This window comes from Schistocerca piceifrons, chromosome 10, assembly GCF_021461385.2.
Source record: "Schistocerca piceifrons isolate TAMUIC-IGC-003096 chromosome 10, iqSchPice1.1, whole genome shotgun sequence".
Lineage (NCBI taxonomy): Eukaryota > Metazoa > Arthropoda > Insecta > Orthoptera > Acrididae > Schistocerca > Schistocerca piceifrons.
Window position 1 is genome coordinate 22,897,654 of NC_060147.1, and position 23,025 is coordinate 22,920,678.

Consider the following 23,025-nt stretch of genomic DNA (forward strand, 5'->3'; position numbering starts at 1 on the left):
AACGCCGTTACCACTTCTGTATGCAGTCTCGGTACGCCTGTTCAAAAAATGGCTCTGAGCACTATGAAACTTCTTAACATCTGAGGACATCAGTCCCCTATAACTTAGAACTACTTAAACCTACCTAACCTAAGGACATCACAGACATCCATGCCCGAGGCAGGATTCGAACCTGCGACCGTAGCGGTCGCGCGGTTCCAGACTGAAGCGCCTAGAACCGCTTGGCCACACCGGCCGGCGGTACGCCTGTTGCTGGATCGCGCGAAGCACTGTCTGCGAATTTTCTTCTGTCTCGTCTATCGTCGCAAATCTAAGTAGTTTCAATGGGATTTTAAACTTAAATAAGAAAAAGGGGCCAGGTCTGGAGTGTACGGAGGGTGAGGCAGCGAAGTGATTTCGTTTTTTGTGCAATAGTCACGCGCCGACAGGAATGAAAGTGCTGGTGCGTTATCGTGATGCAAGAGCCACGAGTTGCCTTGTCACATTTTCTCGCACGCGTCGCAACAAGTCTCGATAGTTCCATCGATTAACAGTTTGCCCCTGAGACACGAATTCATTATGTACTAATCCTTTATAGTCAAAGGAGACTTTCAGCATGGCTTTGACATTTTACATGACCTAACAAGCTTGTTTTGGTCTTGGAGAACCTTCCCGACTCATTGTGAAGATTGAACCTTGGTCACAACATCATAACCGTAGACCCACGTCTCACCACCAGTACTGATTCTCATAAAAAACATCTCGTTCTCATTTGCACGATCCAAAAGCTCTGCACAGATTGAAAGGCAAAGGTCTGTAGGTCTTTCTGGCCTTGACTCACGAGCCATCGGGCGAATCTGGTGGCCAAACGATGCATTCCAAGTTGCTGTATCAGGATTTCATGACATGATCCAACTGAAACGTTACATCCTTCTGCAGTCTCTCGGACAGTCAGTCTTCGATTGGCACCACAATTTCGTTGGCGTTCATAACACGAGCGTCGTCGGTAGACATCCTGAACGAGGGTCATCTTCAACTTCCTTCCGGCCATTTTCAAAACGTGTGAGCTATTTATAACACCGAGTAAGGCTTTTATCACCATAGGCGTCCTGCATCATATGGTGTGTCTGTGTAAAGGTTTTCATGACTTTCAAGCAAAATTTAATGCAGACGTGTTGTTCCTCTAACCTCGCCATCTCGAAATTCGCAAACTGTGCGACAAACACAGCACTGAACAATAACAGACATACGACAATGAAACTTCCGGCAGTTACACATAAAAAAAATAGACGTGTGCAGGGATGCCAATCGCATTTTGCTCGACACACAAATGATTAGAAATTACGAATGTCCCTGAATTTTTTGGACAGACCTGGTGTATGTCTTGTGGCAGTGTAACTCGTGGCCTGCAAAGTACCCATACAGTATATGAGAATGAGAGCACTTACCGACTTCCGACGAACTTCACACGTAATATCCGACCTGCACAATACTCTTTCCCGGTGATTCACCTCACAAAATGATGAAAGGAAACAACTTTATCGCTTCCTGCACTTCCGCTGTTTATGCAGTAAAATTCCAGCATCAGGCTTGACGTTTTAATTCGTTACTACTTTACTACTAACTCTATTCGCAACATACTTTGCACCCTGTATTCACATACACCACTGACTATGTAGCATTGTAGGAGCCGTAGTTGATGAGATATGACGTCATAAACATTGAGATGCGTGGGAAACTAGCCGGAGCACAAATGACCCAGGCTCTTCTCATCCTTTTTTTGGTAATGAGAGCGCTTTGCAACTTCCAACAAACTTTAACCATACTTTCAAACATTTTCTAAAATTTTTCTCGTCTACGCACTCTTCAGTATTTACGTGGGCCCCAAAACCGGGTTTCCTAAACCGATTACTCAATACTGCTTTTGGTTGGTCATGTAAACACTCCAAAATCGCCTCTGGAAATACCCTTCTCGTTGCCGGTTTTCCTCTTTCACTGTCGATTTTCGCTGCCATGTAAACGCACAACAGTTTTTGAAACGTTTTTGGCTGTCAGGTTACGACTTGTTTTACAAAAATTTCGGCTAATATGAACGGAGTGAATACGCACGGTGAAGGAGAAATAGAAAAATTCCACTGAGCATCAAGCTGTCTACTTCTAACATTTAATTGAATAGAAATAGCGATTGTGCTGACTAAATCAGAAACTGTAACAAGCTGATTTCCACCTTATTTGACTGGGTCAGCAAATCCGCTAACATGTAAATACGACACCGATAACCGGTTTCCGAAATCCTGTTTCGTCTTCCGGAAGATGTGTCGCATGTAAACGTAGTGACTAACTCATTTATAAAGTAATCAGAAGTTTGAAGCTGTTTTATGCGTGGGAATTCAATTCTTTAAAGAATCGGGATTTTACTGGTCGCTCCTAAATCAGGTACGACTCATGTGCTTCTCAGATGTTCAAGCAAATGCTTTTCAGATGATGCATGTCTTTAAGTCGTAATTTCTTGGCAGTGATGTTAAAGCGGAATACTAAGCAGTTATGCAAACAAATTATTTTATTAACATTTTAGAGTCGTTATTATTAAAATACTAGGGATCTGGATACATTACAAGTCGGGTTGACGGCATTTTATACACTGAAGAGCGAAAGAAAGTCCTACACCTGCCTAATATCGCGTAGGGCTACCGCAAGTACGCAGAAACGCCGCAACACGACGTGGCATGGGCTCGACTAATGTCTGAAGTAGTTCTGGAGGGAACTGACTCCATGAATCCTGTAGGGTTGTCCATAAATCACTTAAGAGTAAGAGGGAGTGGAGAACAGCACGTTGCAAGGCATCCCAGATATGCTCAATAATTTTCATGTCTAGGGAGTTTGGTGGCCAGCGGAAGTGTTGCACTCAGAAGAGTGTTCCTGGAGCCACTCTGTAGCGGTTCAGGGCGTGCTGAGTGTCGGATTGCCTTGCTGGAATTGTGAAAGTCCGTCGGAATGCACATTGGACATGAACGGATGCAGAATGCTTACGTACGTGTCACGAAAGCCCATATCGATGATGTTTCGTTGAATGGTTCACACGCTAACACTTGTTGACGGCCCAGCATTGAAAGCTGCAGCAATTTGTGAAAGGATTGCACTTCTGAACGATTCTCTTCAGTCATCGTTGGCCCCGTTCTTGCAGGACCTTTTTCGGAGATTTGATGTTATACCGGATTCCTGATATTCACGGTACATTCGTGAAATGGTCGTACGGGGAAATCCCCACTTCATCGGTACCTCGGAGATGGTGTGTTCCAGCGCTCGTGCGCCGACTGTAACACAATGTTCAGACGAACTTAAATCTTGATAACCTGCCAATGTAACAGCAGTAACCGATCTAACAACTGCGCCAGACAATTGTCGTCTTATATTATAGGCGTTGCCGGCTGCAGCGTCGTATTCTGCCTGTTTACATATCTCTGTATTTGAATACGCATGCGTATAGCAGTTTCTTTGGCGCGTCAGTGGAGAAAGTAACAAATTGTAACCTTCACTCCCACACCAGCGCCACCACCACCACCACCACCACCACAACCACCGAACAAACCCCTACACCAGAGCGATGTGTCCCTTGGAATCTCGGCAGTGATATCGCAGAAGATCAATTTACCAAGCGGCTTCAGCCAGTATTTCGAACGACGCTTTGTCGCGAAAGTAAGCTTTATGGAACAGCAGCTCTAGGCAGTTCTCTCTTTTAATTCTCGTCACATTGTTTACATTGCATTTTTGATCGTGCGGCATTGCATCTTTGATTGTGCGGCTTGCTCTCTAGACACAAGAGAGTCAATGATAAAACTCTTATTCGAGGTGACCACACTGCATTAATCAAACTATACGATCCGCTGCAAGATCATAAACAAACTGTTTATGTTTGCACCATCATGGCAACATATCAGCGATTGTCAGATATTAGAACACTTCTTTTAAAGCCCAATTAGGGGCTAAACTTCGTTAGGTGCATTTGCTGACATCTAAACCCGTAATGTTCTCAGAATAGTGGGCATGGACTACACTAATAGAGCAAAGAAGAACAGCACTTGAAGAGTCTTTTTAGGAGTACTTTCCTTAAGCAAGTTCATACTTACACTATTAGCATCCGTTCTCAATGCAGGAGGAAGTATGGTAGCTCCAATTTAAAGGCATTAACGCGTTGCGAGTCACTCACGCAAATGCATACTGATGCAAATACTCTTCGATGACACTATTGGTGGTGAACCGCTGGAAGCAATCACAGCCGTAAACTGTATAGGGATATGCATGTGGGATAATTTAAGGTGCAAAAACCAAACGAGCGTAGCTGTAGGGAAGGCAAATGCCAAACTGAAATTCATTGCGAGGAAATACGAGGGTTGAAACTTTAATAGTGGCAACTATTTATTTACAGCGCGCACAAAATAGATATATGTTTCAAAGGTTTACTGACCTTCAAAGTAGTCACCAGATTTGTGTATAACCCGTTGCCAGCGATGTGGAAATCGTGGAATACTGTTAGCAGTGCCAGTTGTGTTGACAGTTCGAGCTGCGCGGTGTACTGGCCGACGAATTTGTAGCAGTTCTGAAGCGAATGCCGTGCAGTGTTTCCTTCAGTTTAGAAATCGAGTTGAACTCACGGGGGCTTAAGTGAGGGGAGTGCAGTAGGTGGTATAGCCCTTAGCAGTCAAACAAACCAGTAACAGCTTGCACTGTACGTGCTTGAGCATTGTCCTGCAAAATGATGGTCAGGTCCTGCAGAAAGTGTCATCCCTTCTGTCTATGTGTTGTTCATTTTTGGAACACAGCCTACGACTGGACGCGGCACCGAATTTGGTCATTTTCCGCCAGAGTTTCACTCTGATTCCGTGTGCAATTTAGACGCTTTGGCCACAAGAATCGTGTTTCAACTTAGAAGCACCTTTCCAGTGCGAATCCTTTGATGCACTTGTTAACCGCACCACAACAGGGAACCCAGAACATTGTACTCTCTTCTGACGATGCGCCGCTCTTGTTGTGTGGCACGACATGTGTACCTAATGCACTCTCTAAGTCCCTTCGTAGTTGGCATTCGAGAGGGAGCATGTTTGACAGCTCGCGCCGGCAATACACCATTGAGACTGCTGCTGTGATGCCGCTTCCGCTACCTGACACTTCTGAAGTAACAAACTGTGACGCGTGACGGATCCGCAGTGTTCACCTATTCCTCGAAAAACATAAATCCATCCCCAATAAACAACCGATGTTTTACATCGCAGAGACAGTATAGACACCTACCCCATTCGTGAACTTCTTCAGAATTTTATAGGAGCGATTCTGTATCTTCGCTGTGGTGGCTGCCTGCAGACTCTAAACTGATGTGACAAAAGTCATGGGCTGCCTCCTAATATCGTGTTGGACCTCCTTTTTCCCGGCGCATTGGAGCAAGTCGATGTAGCATTGACTCAGCAAGTCGATGGAAGCCCGTGCAGAAATATTGAGCCATGCTGCCTGTATAGTCGTCTATAATTGCGGTGCCTGATTTTCTCCACGAACTGACCTCTCCATTACGTCCAATAAATGTTCGATGGGATTCGTGTGGAGCGATTTGGGTCGCCAAATCATTCGCTTGAAATGTCTGGAATGTTCTTTAAACCAGTCACGAACAATTGTGGGCTAGTGACACGGAGAACTGCCATTCATAAAAATTGTTTGGGAACTTGAAGTTCATGAATGACTGCAGATAGTCTCCAAGTAGTCATTTCCAGTCAGTGCTCAGTTGATTGGAGCCAACACCAAGTTGCACAGTGCCTTGTCAACAACTTGGGTCCATAGCTTATGGAGTCTGAGCCATACTCGAACACTAGCTTCAGCTCGTATCAACTGATACCGGGACTCGCATGACAAGGCCACGGTCTAGGGTCCAACCGAATATGGTCAGGAGCCCAGGAGAGGCCGCTGCTGGCGATGCCGTGCCAAAAAATGCTTCTGAGCAGTATGGGACTTAACTTCTAAGGTCATCAGTGCCCTAGAAGATAGAACTAATTAAACCTAACTAACCCAAGGACACCACACACATCCATGTCCGAGGCAGGATTCTAACCTGCTACCGTAGCGGTCGCGCGGTTCCAGACTGTAGCGCCTAGAACCGGCCGGCGATGCAGTGCCGTTAGCAAACGGACTCGGTGTCGGTCGTCTGCTGCTATAGCCCATTGACGCTATATTTCGCCGCACTGTCCTAACGGATACGTTTGTCGTACGTCCCACATTGATGTTGCTTGTCTGTTAGTACTGACGTGCGGTAGCGTTCTCGCTTCCCACGCCCGGGTTCCCGAATTCGATTCCCGGCGGGGTCAGGGATTTTCTCTGCCTCGTGATGGCTGGGTGTTGTGTGATGTCCTTAGGTTAGTTAGGTTTAAGTAGTTCTAAGTTCTAGGGGACTGATGACCTAAGATGTTAAGTCCCATAGTGCTCAGAGCCATTTGAACCATTTTTTGTTAGTACTGACAAGTGAACGCAAACGCCGCTGCTCTCGGTCGCTAAGTGAAGGCATTGCGTTGTCCGTGAAATGTGATATCTCGGCACATTCTTGACACTGGATCTCGGAATATTAAATTCCCTGACGACATTCGAAATGGAATGTCCCGTGTGCCCGGCTCCAACTACCATTCCACTTCCAAAGTCTGTTAATTCCCGTCGGGATCACGTCGGAAAGCTTTTCACGTGAACCAGCCAAGTGTCAGCAGCTCGTGCTCTAGTGGCTAGCGTTGCTGCCTCTGGATCACGGGGCCCCGGGTTCGATTTTCGGCCGGGTTGGGGGTTTTCTCAGCCCGGAGACTGGATGTTTGTTTGTCCTCATCATTTCATCGTCATTCGTGACAGTGGCTAGATTGTACTGTGTAAAAAAAAAAAAAAAAAAATTGGACTGTGTAAAAATTGGGACTTTTTACGGGCGCTGATGACCTCACATTTGAACGCCCCACAAACCAAACCAAACATCATCACCTGAGTACAAATGACAGCAACACCAACACACTGCCCTTTTGTACCTCGTGTACGAGATCTGTATATGTGCATATCGTTATCCAATGACTTCTCTGGCCGCGCGGGATTAGCCGAGCGGTCTAGGGCGCTGCAGTCACGGACTGTGCGGGTGGTCCCGGCGGAGGTTCGAGTCCTCTCTCGGGCATGGGTGTGTGTGTTTGTCCTTAGGATAATTTAGGCTAAGTAGCGTGTAAGCTTAGGGACTGATGACCTCAGCAGTTAAGTCCCATAAGATTTCACACACATTTGAACATTCTTTTTGACTTCTGTCACCTGAGTGCACTTGTTGTCTCAGTGCACCTAAACACGAGACTCCAGCAAATTTCTATACGGGATCATAACTGTGCACTGTTGTGAGACAGATGAAAGTTTCGGCCACGGCTATAGTGGCCGAATCGTTGTTATTTAGAATATGACGCTGTATACTGATCAACAGTAGACACAAAAGGAGGTCAATGTAGTCGTCCGCTCTTGTTGGTAAATGATCTTGCAGTGCATATAAAACACTATTGAGAAACTGTAATGTTTGCGGATGAGACAGACCTACTGATAAATGGCGCAGGGCAGTCATACGACGTAGCTGAATAGGCCTCCAACGTGTGTGTTATTTTGTGAGGGAATGCAGTGCAGCTGGGAGATGTGACGGCGGCCCGTGTTGCAGAGTGCGGAGACACCCGCGGACGCAAGAAGCGGAAGCTGGCGGCGAGCCCGTGCGTCCCGGCGGCGTCCGCGCAGCCGCCCGCGTCGGCGTCGGCGTCGGCGTCGGCGCCCCCGTCCGTCTCGCAGCTGCTCGCCCAGCGGGAACTGGCCAAGCAGGTGGGTGGCCTCTAAGTATAAAGAGGCATTGGTACCGATACGGAGAACCCTCTCACACAATTACACATGCCAACATTTTATTAATTCTTATATTACTACTGTACACCGACGTAATCGCATCGTAGCAATAATTTTCATTTAGTATCTTTTGCTCTAAGTTTGTGCAAGCGTATTACTATTTCATTTGAGCTAAATTTTACAGGGTAATAAGAGAGGTTTTCAGTAATTAACGCAACACTTTTTTCCTGAAAGCAAATTGGCTTTATTCAGGATTCCAGTACACCGTACTATTGCCCACCCTTTGGTTACAAAACCGTTTTTTTGCAATACAATCTCCGTTCAGTGCAACAGCGCGTAGTGGGAGAGCCTTTCTGTCCTCACGGTTGCGCTCCACCCCAACGTCTTGCAGCACCAGTAGCCCCCCCTATCATCCACCTACTGGTTCCCCTGGAGTGCATCCTTCGTTGGGCCAAACAGATGGAGGTCGGGAGATGAGAGATCCGGACTGCAGGGTGGATGAGGAAGAACAGTCCAGTCGAATTTTGTTAGTTCCTCTCGGGTGAGTAGACTTGCGTTGTCATGAGAAGTTCATTTGCATTTTTGTGGCGATGAACACGCTCAAGTCCTTTCTTCAGGCTATATCACAATACAGTTCAGAGCTGATCTTTGCACCGTGAGAAAGGACATCAGACTGAATAACCCTTTCAGAGGTTCAGGAGACCGTCGCCACGACTTTACCATCTGAGGGACAAAGAATTGTCACGATCAGCTTCGTAACGTGCAAAAAGCCCCCCACAGATGGTCCTTCGTTGCTTTTACTATCTTTTGTCAGGCAGCGAGGATCCAATGGGCACACACGTTTGAGTCCAACTTGTGGACGAGTGCGTCAAAGCTCTGCCGACTGAGGCCTCCAGTTGTGCAGCAATCCGTCGATCGCCTCGAATGAGAGTGTCCGCACGTCCCCAGCATTGCAGGAGTGCCAGCCAGCACGCGGGAGACCGGACAGGTTTGCACGACCTTGTTGCGATGGCGACAGACGCCTCGCCCAACGTTTCACAGTGCTTTAGTTCACTGCCACGCCTCCGTAGCCATTGAGAAAACGCCTACGAATATCTGCGATGCTATGGTTTTCCGCCAAGAGAAACTCAGTGATAACTCTCTACTAGGAACGCACCTCTATTACAGACGCTACTTTGAAGGCTACAATGTAGCGACACCGCCTATTGGGAGTTCATGAAACTGTAGGGGCCGAAGTAGAAATATTCCGCAATGCCCCACAACAAATTCCGCAATTTTTCAGTCGACATTGCCCGGATGAAAAAAATATATGTTGCATTTTTTTTTTTAATGAACGCCTCTCGTATACGAGCGCGTATCTATGCGTATTGCTGTTGAAGTAGCCGTACATTATGCAACGAATAGTGCGGAAGTATGTATGGATTTATCACGTTGAAAATTGTGTAAGCATTATACAGGATGTTCCGCAATTCGTGTTGCACAGTTCTAGAGATTGTGGAGAGGACTTAGTAAATCAAGTTCTAGGTAGGAACCCGTGTCCAGAAATTTAATCCAACCACCCTACAGAGCGTCAAAGTTGTAGGCGCCGGCGCCCGTAAATCTCTGTTAGGTACAGGGAGATGCCGTGATGATGTTACAGACTTTCTAGGATTATGGAGACGGATAAGTGTATCAATTTGAGGTAAAGATCCCTGCACCAGAAACGACCGAGTTGAAAGTTAGAAGTGAAAATCATTGTGATACCTCTAGCAGTGGAATACATGTACCGGTAGTGTTGTTGCTGAGGTTGTAGGGTAGACGACTTTCAGAGGTGGTAGTATGAACCAAACCAAGAAAAAATATCCAGCGGTAAATATGGGCTCTAAAATGCATAGCTACTCAGGTATTCACGTTAGAGACCACGTTTACTGCTGGATATTTTTCTTGTCTTGGTCCATACTACCACGTCTGAAACCTGTCTACCCTACAATCTCAGCAACAACACTACCGGTACATGTATTCCACTACCAGAGGTATCACTATGCTTTTCACTTCTAACTTTCGAGTCGGTCGTTTCCGGTGCAGGGATCCTTACCTCAAATTGATTCACTTATCCGTCTCCATAATCCTGGAAAGTCTGTAACATCATCACGGCATCTCCCTGTACTTAACAGAGATTTACGGGCGCCGTTGGATGACGCTTCCGGACACGAGTTCGTATGTAAAAGTTGATCTACTAAGTCCCCTCTACAACGTCTAGAAGAATGTAACATGACGGTTCTAGGCGCTTCAGTTCGGGGCCGCGCTGTTGTTACGGTCGCAGGTTCGAATCCTGCCTCGGGCATGGATGTGTGTGATGTCCTTAGGTTAAGCAGTTCTTAGGTTTAAGCAGTTCTAAGTCTAGGGGACTGATGCCCTCAGATGTTAAGGCCCATACTGCTCAGAGCCACTTGAACCATTTTTGTAACATGAATCGTGAAACACCCTGTATTCATTTGCTCGATTCCTACACATATCACATATCAACCAATAAATATATAACACAAATATGATAAACATCAAAAGTGAAAGAGTAAATGGCATTTTCAGAGAGTAAATATTTCCCCTAATTTGCCCAATGTTCTTCAAATCGATAAAGTATGTTGTACTAAAAACTTCCTAAAGTAGCCTGTGCACTTCTTCGGGGTTCAAGCTATGTCCAGAGCGAATGTAATAATCAGTTCAGTAGATTAGTTGTGATAACGTAACAGACAGAGTTACTTTCTCATTTCATAGAACTGCTGTAGTATGGATGAAGCGTCCAGTTACGGTATCTTTTTACCCGTGATCCGATTTCAATGAAATAAAGCCTATATGGTGCCCCCAAACATTGCCCAAATTCATACGTGTTTAGTTCAAACTTGGGCCTGTTTCCTTCCTCGTTGCCGCCTCTTTCGACGCATTTTTGTACTCGGTACGGTGAGTATGTCACAACAGCAACAAATCCTTCGGCACTGTCCGACGTGTGTGGCCCCTGCAGGTGTGGGACGGCTCGCTGCAGCTGCAGCTGCCTCAGGCGCCGGCCGGCTCGCCACGGCCCGCGCAGCCCCAGCCGCAGCCGCAGCCGCAGCCGGCGCTGCCCGCGCCCGCCTTCGACCACCAGCAGCAGCTGCAGCAGCAGCAGACACAGCAGCAGCAGCAGCAGCCGCAGCCGCAGTTCGTGCGCTACCACCACGCCGACGGCAGCACTGTCGTGGCCCAGGTGAGGACACTCCCCGCCTCGAACGTATGTTAACAGATGGCCAAAGAATCTGTCGAGGTGACCCCAGAGTTAGAAACAGAGTGACGTCCACCACTTAGAAGATGGCTGACAGTCCTAGAGGGAGTTCGGGAAGACCTCAAACCCGTGACGTCGAGAACCGACAAATAGCATTTGCTGGAAACAATACGCAAACATAATGCACACCAAAATAAAAATGCACCACAAAGGAATTTTCCAAACGGGACGGAAATTGGTCGATTTAATGTACCAGAAAAATTCGACGATTTATTCGAGACAAGGATCTTCACAAGTCGAGCGAGTCAGTAATGCATAGGTCGGCCTGTGTCCCTTCCGTGACTGATTATTTGGCCTGGCATTGATTCCTCCTGATGAAAGTCTTGTCAAATTCTTTCCAGCTGGCGAATTAGATCGTCAAAATCCCGAGGTGATCGGTGGGCCCCGTCCGTAATGCTTCAGATGTTCTCAATCGGGAAGAAATCGGCCAACCGAGCACAGAGACGAGCATTACAGACTTTTGCCGGACATCGTCTCGCCTAAATGTAAACCCGGGACGGCTCGCCGTGAAGGAGGTCTACAAAATGGAACGTAGAGTACCGTCGACGTACTGTCGTGCCTCGATGGTACCGCGGATAATGAAATGGCACTCGTGACCGTCACTCCCAGTTGTCGGTCCGTGTGGCAGGTGGTGCTCGAGTCGGTACCCTGCCACTGTCCGCAGTATCTGCTGTTCTTTACGGCTGAGTTTGAAGTGTGATTCGTCACTGGAGGCACTTCTACTCCAGTCAATTAGATTCCAGTTTGGTCTGCAAATGCCCCAGGCAGCAGTGCCGTTCCGATGCGATTGTCACCTGTCGTATGGCCCGACAGCCGGGAGCGACAGTCTGGAGCGACAGTCTGGATGTGATTTCTGTTTGCAGGAGAACCCCTTTTGTTGTCCCTTGCGACACCCTTACGATGCGCCAGTACTCTGACAATATTCTGTACCCATTTTGTTGCCTTTTGTGGCAAGCCGTCCTGGGCTTACCATTTGGCAAGATAATTCCCACCCACACACAGCAAGAATTTCAACTGCTTGTGCCAAACCCTATATTGGCCACCACAGTTGCTGGACCTCTCCTCAACTGAGAACATTTGGAGCATTACGGGTTGGGCCCTCCCACTGTCTCGATATCTTGATCTGACGTGCCAGTTGGAAAGAATTTGGCACAATATCCCTCAGGAAAACATCCGTCAACTCTGTTAATCGATGCCAAGCTGAATAATTGCTTGCGTAAGGGCCAGAGGTAGACCAACAGGTCACTGACTTCTCAGCAGGGTGTTCATTTTAACTGAAGACCTGAAGACATTGGAATATCTCGAAAACCACAAATTGGATAAAAACTGTTATAATTCCAGTTTGTTTCAAAGGGGTACATCCAGCAAATACCACACTCGACCTGCCACCACACCCTGTGTGGGACTGGCGGGGAGGCAACTTTGAAATCTTCAATGGGAACCCCCATCTCTTATTGCAGATTACAATTGTATGGCAAAATTTACATAAGTATTGTCTGAAGCGTTTTCTTCGTTTCACCCCAGATGGCGTAATCAGAGAAATAGAAAAGATACACATTTGTCATTTATGACATGCTACTCGATGGCCCACGAATATCCAATGGCTCGTGGAACCTCACTTCCACACTGTGAGGATAGTGCAGGCCAGTATTTTATAACTTTTAATTGGAAACCCCATTCGCAATGTTTTATTCCTGTTACTACAGGAGACTACTCGCCACGCCACCATGGCCGTGTGGCAAACAATGATGTATCGTAACGGCAGAACACTGCAACCGGAGCTCGCGTATCGTGCTGACATAGAACAGATTGAGGCTCTAAACATTACAATACTTGCACAGTGTTTATTACCTGCACACATGCATATCTCACAGCAGGATATGCAAAATGCTGTGGTTAATTGAAGTAATAGAATACAAGTTTACCTTAAATTAGTGCCGGCAGTGGTTTCTGATACACGGCCTGTGGCGTGTCGATAGGTGCAGCAGCAGGGGACGCCGCAGTCGCAGGCACAGGCGCAGGTGCAGCAGTACCAGCAGGAGCTGCAGCAGCAGCTGCTGAGGATGCACATGTTCCCAGAGCAGCCACACCCCTTCCAGCAGCACCGCCTGCCTGAGGAGCACAAGGTACCTGCACAGCTTCTCTTGCTGGAACACAGGCTGCTCGCACCGTGACGGAACCCGACTGGAACTTCTCCCAATGAGACTGAAGCATTCAGTACATTATAGAGCAGTATGCATGTAAGGTTGGGTGATACACTCGAGGGGCTGTATACCACACGATGCAGTGCCAGTAGTCTTTTTGCCACACTTTCTGTATTCTGCACCTGTCACCTATCGATATGCGTAGAAATTTTTTGTAAATTATTTTCTTGTTAATTTAGGTATGCTAATGGTATTTAACCGGTAATGTTCCATACGGGTAGCATAAAGCAAAAAAAAATTGGAACGTATACTGTGTTCGAACATAATGAGCTATTGCAAAGAAAATTATTTATTGACAGACAGCCAACACGGATTCAGAAAATGTCGTTCTTCTGAAACACAACTAGCTCTTTATTCTCATGAAGTAATTAGTGCTATTGACAGGGGATGTCAAATTGATTCCATACTTTTAGATTTCCAGAAGGCGTACTTCACAAGTGACTTCTAATCAGATTACGTGCCTGTGGACTATCGTGCCAGTTTTGCATCTGGATTTGAGATTTCCTGTCAGAAAAGTCACAGTTCGTTGTAATTAATGGAAAGTCAGTGAGTAAAACAGGAGTAATATCCGGCATTCCCCAAGAAAGTGCATAGGACCTCTGCTGTTCCTGATCTACATAAATGATTTAGGAGACAATCTAAGTATCTCTCTTAGATTGTTTGCAAATGATGCAGTCATTTAGCATTTTTTAAAGTCATCAGATGATCAAAACAAATTGCAGAACAATCTAGACAAGATATCTGTATGAAAGTGGAAGTTGTCTCTAAATAATGAAAAGTATGAGGCCGTCCATACGAGTACTAAAAGGAATGCGTTAAATTTCAGTTACACAATAAATCGACAAATTTAAAGGATGTCAGTTCAACTAAAAATGTATGAGTTGCAATTATGAACAACGAAAATTGGAACGATCGTACGGATAGCATTATGGGGGAAGCAAACGAAAGAATGTGAAAGAAAATGTGACAAGTCTTCTAAAGATATGGCGTACACTATGCTTGTTTGTTATCTTCTGGAGTTCTACCTTGCAGCGTGAGCTCAGAATTGGGTAGAATCGACGGAGAACACTGAAAAAGTTCAGAAAAGGGCAGCTCTGTCACAAAATAGGGGAGAGAGTGCCACAGGTAAGATATGTGAATTGTGGTGGCAATAATTAAAACAAAGGCATTTTTCATTGCAGTTGGATCTTCTCGTGAAGTTTCAATCACCAACTTTCTCCTCAGAGTGTGAAAATATTTTGTTGACATGCACCTGCATAGGGAGGGATGATCATCGTAATAAAATAAGAGAAATCACAGCTCTCGCAGAAAGAGCTGAGTGTTCATGTTTCTCACACGCTGTTCGAAAGTGGAATGGTAGAGAAATAGCTTGAACCCTCTGCTAGGCACTTAATTGCAAACTGCAGAGTAATTGTAAAGATGTAGACGAGACTCGATAAGTGTTATGTTAACAAGTGAAAGCTACAGTTTTGCAGGCATATAAATTTTTCTTTAGTGAATCAGAAACAGAAACAGTGTGGTGCTACCCCAGTGTTGCCATTTACCATGGCAGCCAACAGCTGCAGCATGTGGCAGAATGCAGTATGCAGATTCCTCCCTACTTGCATACCACTATATATTGTGTTCACTGTATCCACCCATTGCACAACAACAGTGGAGAAACTGCCAAGTGCTATGGCATCTGTGCACAAACTCGTGTTTCCTGTCAGAGAGGTGGAATTCTCTCTATAATTCAGTAGAGTTGTAGATTGACATTTCCAGACACTGATTTCACTCCTCAGTTTGTTCCTTAAAATGCCATCAACATATCCTCAAAGTTTGCATACTACACATCACGTGTTTAATGCGATAACCACTACTGACAAAAATGTCGGTCTGTTATATGTGACAAACAAAATGTTTTTTTTTAAGCAGAATTTGATGTGTTCATTTGATACTGCTGTCTCAGATTTGTCTTGTGTGGTATTCTGTTTAACACTATGTATTAATGCTTACACAAAGAATTGCAAATACTGCAGCAGTGCAGTTCAATTTCCACATTTTGCTCTCCCCACATATCATTAAACTGGACTAATTTAGGATCACACTCTCAAATGCACACACAAAATTGTACTTTTGTAAATGACAAAGAAGGCATTCCAAATACCAGGCAAAACATTAGAGAAAAAGAGGCTGATGACTGTCAAGGGACGTGTGATACAATGTGTAGTATAGTCGGAATGCAGGGTTGCGCCTTGAAATGTATATCTGCAGTCTACACTACCAGCTAACGCTGACAGCAAAATCGACCCAGTTGCATTGGCTAAGAACTGAGAAAATACTGTCTACAGCATGCATTCCTTCTTTCTTACCAGTATCTCTGTGAAATATTGCTGACGTATTCAAGTCATATGAAATAAGAATTACTGTGAATAGCACACTGACTGATACCGAACATGCTCTAACTTCTACACCTGATTCAAAGAAAATCAGTGTCTTCTGAGACAACACCTCACTCAACTTTTCATCTGCTATCTTTATTCTGAAAAATAACCTACATACAAACCTCAGCAACCCTAATTTGGTATATACATTGAAGCAAACGGTGGATATATTTTCACAATAAATAACGGACTGTCCAACACTGTCCTCGAAATCTCTTACAAAATGGTTGAAGCTTTTTAGGACATTTATGAGTGTTCTGCTCCTTTTTATTCTTCTTAGCTTCTGTGCCAGACAGTAACCTGTTTATTATCATTAGCCGGAGGACAAGTAACACCTCAGATACTGTATCAGTCAGCTACAGTGGGTATCAGGAAGGATATCAGGAGTGGCCTCTCAGTGATATGTCTCAAGAATATTGAATGTGATGTTTATGGTTCTAGTGTGGGTACGCACAGCATCCCGTCACAGGCTCAGTTTCAGTCAGTCGCCATGAATAAAATCTGACTCTTCAGTGTAAAGTCCTGTGAGCCTAGGAACTCAATTAATCAACATAAGGGCCATTTTTGAACTAGACAGTCTTAGTGAATGAGAATGTGCATTAACACAAATATGAAATGCACATATTACAAAAAAAAAAAAAAAAGTTAACAGTGGGAATGAAGGTGACATAACATCTGTTGTCATTCACATTACTGTCAAGATGTATACAAGGTCTTCTGTGAGAGAGACACATCAGAATGGTGCCTGTTAGCACCATTCTATACTTTGCTCTTGTGCGAGTGATACAGAAAATGAACTCACGGCAAGTGAATTCAAATTATTTTTCAGTCACTATGATAAAGCATCTCTGCTACAGTTTTCACTGACGCCATCACGAGAAGAGAAAGAGTCTATCTTTTGCGTTCTCAACACATGGAACTCTGATTTTGCAGATTACTTTTCATCGGGCTACAGGGAACACAGAGAAGCTGCACAAAGACATCTCTAACAGATAGCTGTGACTACCTTACTCCCGATTTGTATCAGAAATAAATATGTATTTCTCCTCTGTGATTAAGTGTTGAAACTTCCAAACGAAGAACGAATTGTACACATTACTTCTGTACTGCCTTTCGAATCCTGTGTGCTTCTCAATTGTAGAACCTTAACAACTAATGGCATGTCTTGGCTAGCCTGTTATTTTGCAGTAGCAACTTTCTTTCCATTCCAAGTGTGTGACTCGCGAATGTAAAAGGTTACACAAATACTAAATCTTTTTCATAATTTACAGCAAATATTTCTGCAGCATCATCACCACCAACAGCAACATCAACAACAGCAACAGACACCACAGCAGCAACAGGCACAGCAGCAGCAAGTGCAGCAGCAGCAACAACAACAACAACAACAAGTGCAGCAGCAGCAACAACAGCAGCAGCAGCAGCAGCAGCAGCAGCAGCAACAAGTGCAGCAACCTTCTCAGCAACAGCTGTTGCAGCAACAGCAGCCAAGTCATCACCAACAGCAACAGCACCGTGCCCAGCCTCAGCAACAACAGCAACCGCCACAACACGTGCTACAGACTCAGCAGGCCGTGTTAACTTGCTACGAACCGTACCGGCAACCTCCCCCTCTACAGACTCAGGCCGGCAGCGGTACGGTCATCCTCCAGCCGACGAGGGCACCCCCTTGGCAGAAGACGTCGGGAATACAGACTGCCACGTACGACAGACGCGTGCCTTCAGTTCACCAGTGGACCGGAGTGGGTGCGAACGTCCCTCCCGACGACGCCTCCCCGTCCTCTCGGCGCAAAGCGTCAGCGGCGGTGCAGGCCCCACTCTCCGTTGCCGCCTCCTCGCAGGCGGGGAGGCGGCCTCTGCTCCCTCAGCAGGTGCCCGCATTACAAGTCCAGCCCCAGTCGCAGGTACGTGCACAGTTCCCCTCGCCAGTTGGTGCACCCTCGGATGTGAACAGGCAGTCACTTCCTGTGCCTCAGCAGCAGCAGCAACAACAACAGATTCAACAACAGCAACAGCAACACCAACAGCAGCAGTCACAAGCACAGCCACAACAGCCCCAGCTGCAACAACAGCAGCAGCAACAGCAGCAGCAGCAACATCATCAACAACAACAACAACAGCAGCAGCAGCAGCAGCAGCAGCAGCAGCAGCTGCTGCAACAGCAACAGCAGGCCCAGCAACAGCAACAGCAGGCCCAGCAACAGCAACAGCAAGCCCAGCAACAGCAACCCCAGCAGCTGTACCTGCCGGCCCACTTTGCAGAGGATGTGAGCGGCTACCTGTCGCAGCAGGGCCAGAACGTGGGCTTCCTGTGCCACAGCCCGGGTGCCGTCTGTTCCCAGCAGTCACAGCAGCCTCCTCAGGCCCAGCAGGTTTGTAATCTCACTCTTGTTTTGTTGTATACTCTTTTTGTTGTGTCTCAGCCTTGGGCCTGTCAAACTGTATTTCAAAGCTGTGCATCAAAATTAGGTTTTCCTCCTTGAGAGAACCTTTTGTTTCAAGTTCTTGTCCACTGTCAAAAGGTGCTTGGAGATCTGTCTTCTTTTCAAAATCTTCAGTTTCCTATGAGACAACAGACTTCCACACAATTGTCAAAGTGTACAAGAACTGTCAAATTTCACATTTCCTCCAAACTCGGGAAAACTGGTGACTGTATCTCCATTCTATTGTTGTGGCAATTATTCGTAATTCTGTGGTTCCCTTACCAATCTGCTTTTCTCATAATAGTTCTAAGTCACCACGAGGATGACATTCTACCGCACGATCGTTACTTCCAAAATTGTTGTGTTACCCTTACGACCCTATTCAGAGTGCATCCCAAACCATCTTGACAACTCCTTTACACTATGAAAGTTTAAAATTCTAAATTACTTTCTTTTCAAGTGCCAATAATTTTGAATTGTCCACAAGTGGTGGATTATTATGTATTGCGCAATTGTCCACAAAAATAGCAGATCACAAATTCTTACCACAGGGAAAAGTTTATGGCTGTGGGAAGAACTTTGATTGTGTGATCTGTGGTATGCTTCTGCAGAGGTTTAGTGAATAATATACAAAATAGGATTATGGATTTATACTATCTGCATTCTATCTGCATAAGAATGTGTCACATCGACATCAATAAGATACAGTTTCCCACAGGTTCTGGTTTGGACCTCTGCCATTTGTGATATCCGTAAATGATCTTCCACTTGCATTGTTAGCTTCACTACTTCCCATAGAATCCCACAAGCTATAAAAATGGGTCACCCAAACAGTGCAGTACAGGAAGCTTCATTGGGTGGTGATTTGTAGGTCTGAACTTGGTACGTTAGGACTGCACTACACAAAAGAAGCAACTATTCAAGTAGCAGGGCACTTATGAAATACACGAGGTGTGTGTTTTTTTTATTATTTTTTTTATTAAAGAATAGGCGGTAGTTTGAGTACTCTGATGAGCATTCAATTTACTGCCCTCCAGGAAACTTCTCACACTCAAATTATTTTTGAGACCGAGAGCCGGCTGAAACCTGAAGTAGAAAACGGAGAGGTATTTACGAGTCACAGAACGTATATCGTGAATACAGATTAGATACTGGTAGAAGGGGGGTGAGTTCATCGCAGCTGACAAAAATATTGTCTTTATTAAGGTTGAAGTTGAGTGTGACAGTGTCTATGTGAAACCAGGTTAATTGTTTGATGTTTTTATCGACCGCCCGATTCCGCTGTGAGATATCTAGAGTCATTCGAAGAGTAGAAGCTGAAAGATGCAGTTGAAACTAACATGCTTTCAGGAAAATGTAATTCCATCATTCCAAGCAAATCTATGGTCAGTTGCATGTCAGTACGCAGGCTGTGCAATACTAGTTGGAGACAACTTTAACCTGCCAAGTACGTACTGAGATGTCAGTGGATTCATTGCCGGTGTGTGGGTTGCAGATAGACAATCTTGCGAAGTACTTTTGAACACACTTTCTGAAAACTGTCTTAGTAGCTACTTCAGCAGCCCACACCTAGTGGAAATATGTCAGACCTCGTCAGTATGAACCGGCCGCACCTTATTGAAAGTGTCATAGTAGAGGCAGGGATTAGTGATCGTGATGTAATTATTGCAACTATGGTTACAAAAGTTTAAAAAATCATCAATAAGTCTAGGAGAATGTTCCTGCTAGAAAGAGCAGATAAGCAGTTGTTAGCATTGCACTTAGACATTAAATTGACATCATTTAATTCTAGTAAGATGGAGCTAGAGGAATTATGGGCAAAGTTTAAACAAATTTTAAATCGTGGTCTGGAGAAGAATGAGCCTAGTAAGTGGATTAAGAACGGAAAAGATCCACTATGGTTTAACAACGAAATGCTGAGGAAGCAGAGGCTGTAGCACTCTCAGTTCAAGTGAGAAGGTGCAAATGGTGGCAAGCAAAGGGTAATAGAGATTTATGAGTCTGTGGAAAGATCTATGTGCGAAGCATATAACAACTACCACCATCATACATTAGCAAAAGATCTGGCCGAGAACTCGAGAAAATTCTGGTCCTGTGTAAAATTGCTAAGCAGGTCTAAGGCTTCCATCCAGTCACTTTTTGGCCAGTTTGGTGTGTTGGTGGAAGATAGCAAAAGAAAGACGAAGTTTTAAATTTTGTGTTTAAGAAACTGTTTACACAGGAGAATCATACGAGCCTACTGCCACTCGACCACGGAACAGACTCCCTTATGGTTGACATAGTAATAAGCATCTGTGACATGACGAAAACACTGAAAGAGTTGAAAACAAGTTGCCAAATCTGGATTGAATCCCATTTCGGTTTTACAAAAAGTACTCTGTTTCATTGGTCTCTTGCTCAGCTTGCATTTATTGTGAGTCTCTCGCCCAGCACAAAATCCCAATCAATCGGAAAAAAGTGTGACTTCTGTATATAAGAACCCATAAAAGTACAGATCAATATCTCAAACATTGGTTTGCTGCAGAATCCTTCAACATATTCTCGGTTAGAACACAATAAATTTTCCTGAGACCAAGAAACTTATGTTCACGAATCAGAATGGTTTTAGAAAGCATCAGTCATGCAAAACTCAGCTTGCCCTTTTCTTACACGACATGCTGCGAACTACGGATGAAGAGCAAGTGACAGATTCCATATTTCTAGATTCCGGAAAGCATTTGATTCAGTGCCGCACTGCAAACCGTTTAGGAAGGCACGAGTATATTAAGGAAGGTACGAGCGTATGGAATAGGTTCCCGGATATGTGAATGGGTCGAAGACTTCTTAAGTAATAGAAGTAATGTCTGGCTTGACACAGTCGTTTAAATATGTGGGCACAACATTGCTAATCGATATAAAAATGGAGCTGGCATTTGAGAATTGCTCTGACGTCGTGAGACACCTCAGAGAGGTCTGGTATTTAAACTGGGACAGTGGCACGAAGTTTGGTTATCAGGAACTGTACACCACCACCTCTCCTCATCTTGTCGACCATATTCTGGCAGTGAAAAGTTTTTCCACCGCCAGGGTTTGAACTGGCTTACCCCGGATGAGCACCTCTGCACCAATGTGCATTAACAATCTACGCTACAGAGGTGGGTTTGGCTTGTGGAGCATGTATGTAGATGTAGACGTAGACAGTGTAAAATTTTTGGGACCGCATATAGATCTCAGCTTTAGTCACAAAACCTATGAACTAGAATTAATTTGCATCTAAACTGTGCAAATTGCTGAAATGAGTGTGATACTCACAATTCTTACAGTCTGACTAATATTTCCTACACTTCTCACTTAATAACAGGTCTTGAAATTTTGTAAGTGGACATCTATCTTCAGTTGTTTACGAGTTTAGATCTCTTCAACATTTCCGAGATGCTTTCCTGTGTGCCAGTTAAACTTGCAGCCATTTGTGCTGCCCAGCTCTATATACATTCAGTACCCAAGTTAGCATATCCTTTATGCTCTTCTGTGAATCACACAAATCTGTGGCCATTTCTGCGACCCTGTTCCGTGTATCCCCTGTTAGTCCTATTTGGAATGGGATGCACGAGTGATTTGTAAGCAGTCTCTTTTATAGAGTGATTTCTTCTTTCCCAGTATCCTACTAATTAACTGAAGTCCGGCAAGGACTTTACCTGTGAGCCTACACACCGTTACATCCAGGTATTTGGATGAGTTGACTAACTCCTGCAGTGACTCATTGCTATTGTAGTCAGAGGCCATTATATTTTTGTGAAATGCTTTGCTTTACGTTTCTAACATTTAAAGCACATTGCCAATCTTTATTCTGTTTTTAAATCTTAGTAATATCTGACTGAATATTTGTGTATCAACTCCGTTCTCTGAGCTACACCTGAAGTTACTCCTACATCTGTCGGCAACTGTAAATCGTAATTAATGTATGACACATCCTCCCCACCGATCTTCGGTCCAGTGACAAATTTCATTTGATACCCCATATGATGGTACTTTTCTAAAGAACCACTGATGTGATACTGAGTCAAATGTCTTCTGAAAGTCAAGAAGTACTGTCTCTACCAGAAAGCTTCAGTCCATGGCCTTCAGTAACAAAAATGTGAGTTATGTTTAAAATATATAATTACTTAGTGTTAATCATAGTGCATCCTGCAGAGGCATCATCAAAAAACTTGGTACTTCAGCAGATGGTTCGCAGCATTCTTTGTGTTTAACAGTAATTCTCTTTCATAAAAACAAAAGTATAAAGCATAAGAGAGTCAGATCTATTGGGCACGTATTTGTTGATTGACCTACCAGAGAATACTAAATGTCTTTTAGTCAATGTGGTGGAGTTCATGACTGATTCGAGGAATATCCTGTTGAGCAACTTCTGCTCCATGAAAACTGTATTCACATAAACTCTTATTAAAGTTTAATTTGTTAAGTTTCATAATAGTAAGCCAGTTCATACTGTTGTCCTGAATTAAAATGTACATTCTCAGTTTATTTCTACACCTGAAGGAGCACTTTTCACCGGATCCACGAAACGTGACGGGAGTAAAGTAATGTTAACTTCTGGTAACTGTCCAGTTCCTAGACAGGCTACTGTATTGCCCATTATTTGATTCTTTTCATCACAAAGCACTTTTTGTCTGTTTTCAATCAAAGAGGTACTTGAACAGAAGAGAAGTACAGTGTACAATACAAAATTTTAAGCATTCCTCATAGATCTAAATTTACTGGCATTCTCCCACACATACTATTCCACGCCAAACAAACAGTGTCCTCAATACTCATACTATCTCCATTATTTTTTTTAAATATTGAGCCATCTC

At 44.6% G+C, this 23,025-nt stretch overlaps 1 protein-coding gene across 1 annotated transcript in view; it reads left to right on the top strand.

Moving 5' to 3' along the window:
* The window catches only part of LOC124718647 (mediator of RNA polymerase II transcription subunit 15-like), a 107,089-nt gene that overhangs the window by 21,513 nt on the left and 62,551 nt on the right, over positions 1-23,025 (top strand). The window contains exons 3-6 of the mRNA XM_047244276.1: positions 7,645-7,830; positions 10,847-11,068; positions 13,123-13,269; positions 17,042-18,009. Of these exons, the coding sequence (XP_047100232.1) occupies positions 7,645-7,830; positions 10,847-11,068; positions 13,123-13,269; positions 17,042-18,009 (1,523 nt within the window). The remainder of the gene's footprint in view (positions 1-7,644; positions 7,831-10,846; positions 11,069-13,122; positions 13,270-17,041; positions 18,010-23,025) is intronic.